General features: G+C 40.7%; 1 protein-coding gene across 1 annotated transcript; it reads right to left on the bottom strand.

Moving 5' to 3' along the window:
• Nucleotides 1-4,752: 4,752 nt before the first annotated feature.
• On the bottom strand, nt 4,753-5,262 carry LOC104093345 (uncharacterized). The gene has a single exon (XM_009599071.2). The coding sequence runs from the start codon at nt 5,260-5,262 to the stop codon at nt 4,753-4,755; it is 510 nt and encodes a 169-aa protein (XP_009597366.2).
• Between the last annotated feature and the right edge of the window lie 2,467 nt (nt 5,263-7,729).

The following is a 7,729-nucleotide window of genomic DNA, read 5'->3' as shown; positions in this document are numbered from 1 at the left end:
TGATTAAGAACAAAGGGTATTCGGCTTGTAATGTGGTTTTCAAAGAAAAGGTCTACAGACTCAAAATGGATGACTACGGATAATATTAGTACTGGTAGGAAAATAGGCTAAATGGTCAATCAAAGAAAGCCTATATCACTTCCCAAACTTATAAGACTTAATCGTTTCACTTTGACTCACACAGGGGACAAGTTCTAGACTAGCAAGGATGGCACAGAGTACACCAAAATCTCACCTCACACAATGCACATGACTCACTTAAGACAGCTCGGACCTGACTCTCGAGTTAAAGCAACTAGCACAGTCATCGTAGAATTTCAGCACATGAAAATTAATCACAAGAGTCAAAAAAATGAGCCTCAGTGTCAAAAGAAAGCCACACATACTGTCAAGGCATGTAATTATAACGATCATGAAGAAAGTACTTAGTTCAAATGCCCCAGACCTAATCCTCGATATAAAACATGTCAAAAGCACAAATTACTCAAGCTTCTTCCAATTCCATTATCAGTTCAACCAGAAAACAAAATAAAAGAGAAATAAAAAAAATCTTTTGTATTTTTCTCTAGACTTTAGTCCCTCAAGAAAACTTTCTAGGTAATCCATCATCGGGAAAAGTCAACAATTCTTTACAAAATTTGAAAAAGGATCTACCTAAAAATACCCGGTTCAAGAAAATGGCATCCTCGGAAAAAAACCGTGGTTTAAAGAAAATCCGAGATTAAGCCACTACAAAAAAGAACTACTACAATTATACAATTACAATGGCCATAAGAGTGATCATGCAATTCAAAATGTATCACTAGCAATTAAGCATATGCCACAAAAATTAAAGTCTAACACCCCACCCCACACTGAAGAATGTGAACTGTCTTCAGTTGCACAGTATCACAAAAATAAAAATAAGCAAGATCAAAAGTAGAGTGGGTGTCAGAAACTTTCTCAAAATCACTCGGGTCGTGGTGACGACTGGTAGTGAACCTCGGTCACAACGGCTAGTCCTGGCTTCTCCACAATAGTGCCATCAGTAGCACTCAAATCAACCGTTTGGAGACCCTCTGCATTAGTCTGTAACTTTATAGTTATTCCATGTTAATTAGCACAATTCAACAACACATGGGTTAGGCAACACCTTAGTCATGCCTAAGCTGGCTGCAGATGATACTTGTCTTATAAAGAGCACAATTGAAGTTCATAACGACCACCCCACACTTAATATATGTTCGTATTACCAATAGAGGTAGGTTAGCTACTCAGACTTCACTAAACCTCACCAAAACTTTCATTCGGGTAATTCATCGAACACTTTATGTGCACAACTTTTGTTAAGCCTCATTAGTTCAATTTGCCAATAGTGTCATGACCTAAGGGAACAGGAGAGGACTGCCATGGGTGGGGAGGAAAGACGAACTAAAAGGAAAAATAATAATAATAATAAGAGATGGAGGGCGGCGTACTTGGAAGAGGTGGGCGATGGGGAGGAGCAAGAAGGGTGGGGGTTTTAGGTGTGTGTTTTGAGTGAGAGAGAGAGTGAGGGTTTATGTGTTTGAGTTATAGAGGGTGTGTTTTTCTTTTCTTTTTTAACTAACTAGAAAACAAAAAATAGAAAGAAAAAAAATTAAAAAAAATACCTGGGGTCACGCTAGAACCGCGCGACCAGGAGATGCGCCTCTTTACTTGTTCAGTTGTGGTCAGTCTCAGTCTCGCGAAGCCATGGGCACTTCATTGTCCATTCTATATATTTTTTTCTCTCTTTTGGTCCCGGTCTCATGAAGTAAGATACACTTCGCTGCTTCCAACTGTTTCCTCCTCAACATTCTTGGTCTTGGTCTAATGAAGCGAGCTTCACTTTGATGCTTCCTCCCCACATTGTTTTTGACTAAATGACACTAGATGAAAATAAGAAAATTGGGTCGCCTCCCAACAAGCGCTTGATTTAATGTCACGGCACGACGAATTACAACATAACAATGGGTTTCCTCCCACGAAGCACCTGATTTAATGTCGCGGCATGACGCAGACTTTTCGGATTATACTTCACTCACATATTGAGGTTCGTTCAATTGTATCACATCTTTCTCTCATTTTTCATCACTCATTCCAAGGTAGTGTTTCAACCTTTGACCATTTACTCTAAACTTGTTCGTCCCATCCTCGGACTCAATTTCTGCAGCTCCATTTGATAGCACCTGCATTACTCTGAATGGTCCTGACCATCTAAATTTCAGCTTACCCGAAAATAATTTCAATCTTGAGTTATATAGCAATACCACGCCTCCAGGTTTAAAATTTCGCTGAAGAATATTTTTTGCCATGCATCATCTGCATTCTCTCCTTGTATAGCCTTGTGCTCTCAAAATCTTGGTAATGAAACTCATCAAGCTCGTGCAACTCTGTGACTCTAGTTGTACCCGCTATTTCCATATCGAGATTCAGCTGCCTCAATGCCCACAAAGCTCTATGCTCCAACTCCACGGGTAAGTGACACGCTTTCCCAAATACCAGTTTATGTGGTGACATGCCAATTGGAGTTTTAAAAACGGTACGATAGGCCCAAAGTGTATCATCTAACTTTCTCGCCGAATTTGTTCTCGTAGCATTCACGGTCTTTGTCAACACACTCTTTATTTCTCTGTTCGACACCTCCACGTGCCCACTTGTTTGTGGATGATATGGGGTGGAAACCTTGTGGAGAACACCACCATATGGGGACGCCTGACACGCCTGCAAAATAGAATATTGTTATGTCTCAGGGATACATCTCCAGATCATATTGTCAACACAAATCCTGAACAGATAAGGCTCATCCCAAAAATACATGTGACAGTCACGAAAGAACTTTTTTTTTTAACAGAGGAAAGGCCATAGGGGACAATACCACTCGCCAGGTAGTTTGCAATGTCTGCATACCATGGCGCTACCTCAAAGCTCGTGGCTAACAGTTGTTCATCAGGGTGAGTCTCCACAATTTTTTCCACCTCAACCTTAATTGATCAGCCACTTGGTTCTCCGTTCCCTTTCAGTCATGATTTCCAAGTCAAATTTTTGCATCAGTAGCACACATCGAATCAGGCACAACTTTGACTCCTTCTTCTCAATTAGGTACCTGAGAGCATTTTGGTTAGTATAAATAATTACCTTCGAGCCTATCAGGTATAACCTGAATTTGTCAAATGTGAACACCACTGCTAGCATATCCTTCTCTGTTTTGGTGTAATTTAGTTGGGCACCACTCAAGTTTCTACTTGCATAGTAGATTGGATGCATGACTTTATCTTTTCGCTGCCCAAGAACTGCTCCCACATCATAGTCGCTTGCATCATATATCAACTCAAAAGGTTGCTCCTAGTCAGGTGCCACTATGATTGGTGTAGTCACCAGACTCTTCTTCAACTCCTCAAAAGCTACCTGTAGTCATCAGAAAATACAAAAGGGTGATCATTTTCAAGCAATTTACACAAATGGTTAGCAATTTTTAAAAAATCTTTTATAAACCGCCTATAGAAGCCGGTGTGACCAAGGAAACTTCTTATGGCCTTGACATAAGTGGGTGGAGATAACTTCTTTATTACATCAACCTTAGCACGGTCCACCTCAATGACCTTAATTGACACTAGGTGTCCCAAGACTATACCATCATGTACCATGAAACACTTTTCCCAGTTCAGTACTAGATTGGTCTCCATACACCTCTTCAATATTGTTTTCAAATTCATAACACGGTCATCGAATGAGTTCCCCACCACTGAGAAGTCATCCATAAAAACCTCCATTATGTCCTCTACCATATCTGTGAAAATGACTATCATGTACCTTTAGAATGTGGCGGATGCATTGCATAGGCCAAACGACATTCTCCGAAAGGCATAGATGCCATACGGGATAGGTGAATGGCGTTTTCTCTCTATCCTTTGCGGTAATAGAGATCTGGTTATACCTCAAGTATCCATCCAGGAAGCAAAAGTGGTACCTCTACGCCCATCTATCTAACATTTGATCAATGAATAGCAGTGGGAAATGGTCTTTTCGGGTGGTCTTGTTCAACCTTCTGTAATCCATACAGATTCGCCATCATGTGACTGTTCTTGTTGAGATCAACTCGTTGTTCTCATTTTGTACTACATTCATTCCACCCTTCTTTGGCACACATTGAACTTGGCTGACCTAGTTGATGTCAGAGATGGGGAAGATTATTCCCGCATCTAACCACTTGATCACTTCTTTCTTTACCACTTCTTTCATGTTGGAGTTCAGCCTTCTTTGATGTTCTCTAGAAGGTTTGTGCCATCTTCCAGTTGAATCTTATGCATACAAAGAGTTGGGTTGCTACCCTTTAAGTCTGCAATAGTCCAACCAATTGCAGTTTTGCTTCAGAACCTGTAAAAGTTGTTCTACCTGCACATCTAACAAACCAGATGAGATAATAACGGGTAAAGTCGAGTTCGGTCCTAAGAAAGCATACATGAGGTGAGACGATAACAATTTTAGCTCCAACTGTGGTGGCTCTTCAAATGATGGCTTAGATGGAGGGTTTTTTCTTTCTTGTAATTGTAAAGGCTCGAATTCAAGTTCTCTTTTCCAGTACCTTTGGACTTCAAGGGCCAAAACTCACTTCGCCAAGTCCTCACCATCTACCTCTTCTAAGTTCATGAGGCATGCTGCTAAGAGGTCTTTTGCGACCAGTGCCTCGTCTTCCTCCTCCATAATCACATCCACAGCTTCAATCAGAGAGCAAATAGCAAACTCACTGGGTCACCGCATAGACTTCTGCACATTGAACGTTATTTCTTCATCGTTTTGTCTCATCTTTAGCTCCCCAGTTTCACAATCAATTAGAGCTCTCCCCGTGGCTAAGAAAGGCGTTACCAAAATTATGGGAATTTCCTCATCAACCTGGCAGTCCAGAATGACGAAATCTGTCGGGAACACAAACTTTCTAACCTGCACAAGTACATCATCAAGTATACATGATGGCCTCTTCATTGTTTGGTCGGCTAGCTGTTGTAACATGGATGTGAGTCTTGCTCTTCCAATGCCTAACCTTTTATAGATAGACAATGTCATCAAGTTTATGCTCGCCCCCAAATCACACAATGCTTTAGCAAAATCATAGCTTCCTATGGTGCCTGGAATTGTGAAGCTTCCAAGGTCGAATAGCTTTTCATCTACTGGTCTTGTCACCACAACACTACAAGTCTGGGTCAATGTCAAAGTGGCCAGGTCTTGAAAATCAAACTTGCGAGACATCAAGTCCTTCATCATTTTTTGCATAACCTGGCATCTCTCGCAAAGCATCTATCAGAGGAATGTTCACTTGAATATGCTTCAACATCGCCATGGATTTTTTGTACTACTCATCCTTATGATATTTAGCCAACCTCTACGGGAAGGGTGTTGGAGGTCGCTTCCTTCCTGTGACTTGAGTTGAATCCTGCTCAGGCACTTTTTCTGATACCTTCTCTTGCACTTGCTCAATCTCCTTTGCCACCTCTTTTTCTTTGCTTGTTTCCTCTTGGGCCTATTGCACTGTTACCTCTGTTAAATCAATTGGCTCATCTATCTCAAATGGTACAGGCACAAATGTTTCTGTTGGTCGGCTTTATCAGACAATTTCTTACTCTAGATCAAGATCTCTACAAATTTCTCAGACTTATATTTATCAGCTACTTCAGGCCCTGCTCCTTCGGATTGATATGTGTATTCGCAGGTAATGTCCTAGGAGGACGATTATTAAGAGCCATGGATATCTGCCATGATTGAACCTCAATTCCCTTGATAGCTGAGTCATGTCATACTGTCTTTTCTTGCAGCTGGTGGATCCTTTCTTGCCTCTTCCTGCTAGACCCAATGAGCTATTGCAACATTCTTTTTATTTCGAACAACCCGTCATCATGTCTCTCTATCTTTTGCTGTTGAGGTTATTGATAACCTTACTGTTGATTCTGGTGATTGTATCCATGTTGCCTTTGATATGGTACAACTTGACCCTGTGATCGTATAGCTCCAGGATTATTATTGTTATTGTTGTACTGTTGTTGTGCTGGTCTATAATGCTGATTTTGTTATCCCCAATTCTGCCCACTTTGTATCTAGCCCCCAAAGTTGCTCACATAGTTCAGATTTTCTTGGTAGTTCTGGCCGTGACTTTCACCTATCCACGAGCATACATATGGTTGGTTAATGCATGGTGTGCATAATCCTCCATTAGTCATACATATGGTTGGTTAATGCATGGTGTGCATAATCCTCCATTAGTCGTATCAACAATGTATACCTGCTTATGGCCTGATTCATCAATCTTCTTGGTGAGGATACTCATTTGAGTCATCAGAGTGGCCATATTCTCGGCTATGGAGTTGTTCGGGTCCAGCGCTATTGAGTGAACTACAGGGGTGATTGCGGTGTCTCTTGCCATCCATCCCGAGTTTTGAGTCATTCTATCGAGCAGAACCTTATACTCTCTGAATGATTTAATCAAAAATGCTCCACCGACTGAAGCATCAACATTGGCTTTCAAGTTGTCTGCCAATCCCATGTAAAACCTCTGTCCCAACATCTGATCTGGAATGCCATGGTGTAGACACTTAACCAGCATCCCTTTGAATCTCTCCCACGTCTCTTGCAATGTTTCAGTTGGTTTCTTCCTGAAGCTCAATATCTCATGAACTTGTTTGGCATTCTTATTGGGTGAAAAAAATTTGTTCAAAACCTGCTTGACTATTTCCTCCCAAGTAATGATGGAGTTTATGGGGAGCGAATTAAGCCAAGTCTAAGCATCTCCCGTCACTGAGAATGGAAATAACAACAGCCTTATTGCTTTCGGTGTCATATTCGGTTGCCTTTGCGTTACACAAATCGACAGAAAATTTTTCAGATGCTGTTGTGGATCTTCAATGTAAGACCCCGAGAACAATCCCTTATTGTGCAACAAATGTAGCATGTTGTTTGTCATTTAAAATGATTCTGCTTGTATCTGAGGGACTGCAATTGCGGTTGCTATATTTTCAGCGGTAGGTTGTGCCCAGTCATATAAGGCTGCTTCTGGCACAAGAGGTGCCACACCCTGATTGTTCGGGTCATTCACATTATTTCTGTTGTTTTGATTGTCTATGGCATCCCCCATGTCTAGTTCGATTCATTCTGTTGAGTTCGGTTATAGTTTGTCTTTCTTGTTTGCTCGATTTAGTACCTTGAAAGCTTTATCAGGGTCCGGTAATGCTTTGTATAATTCACCAATTCTTGAGGGGTTTCTAGGCATGCAACCGTAACACACAAGACTACAAATGTTAGAGTTTCAGTATAATGAATTTCAAGTCGAGAAAGCTCACTAAACTAATAATTCTAGCAATTCTTCTAGCCGTAATTAATAACATCATTAATTCTCCGGCAACGGTGCCAAAATTTGATCACGCCCAACTATGTCTCCTAAGAGGTCTAGCGATCGTTACAAATATAATCCGGTTTACAAGTCTAAAATCGAATCCCACATGGAATTAACCTACTAATCACAACCACTAGTTTCGCAAGAATTCAAGTAATCAACCTTCAGAAATATTAAATAATGGTTTGAGTATTAACTAACTAAGAGCAAAGTATTTAGAAAGTTATAATTTTATTACTAACAAAGCAAATGTTATAGACAAGATTGGAAAAGTCTAGGGTTTTGATTTCTCCTATTGTCGGAATCTCCCCCGCTACGTTTCCTATAAATTCGCCCAAGTATTCTCTA

This window comes from Nicotiana tomentosiformis, chromosome 3 (genome assembly GCF_000390325.3).
Source record: "Nicotiana tomentosiformis chromosome 3, ASM39032v3, whole genome shotgun sequence".
NCBI lineage: Eukaryota > Viridiplantae > Streptophyta > Magnoliopsida > Solanales > Solanaceae > Nicotiana > Nicotiana tomentosiformis.
This window is presented reverse-complemented; position numbering and strand designations above follow the sequence as displayed.

What these genes read in the sequence shown, in the direction of transcription:
- LOC104093345 (XM_009599071.2), bottom strand. Translation starts at nt 5,262, where the DNA reads ATGATGAAGGACTTGATGTCTCGCAAGTTTGATTTTCAAGACCTGGCC.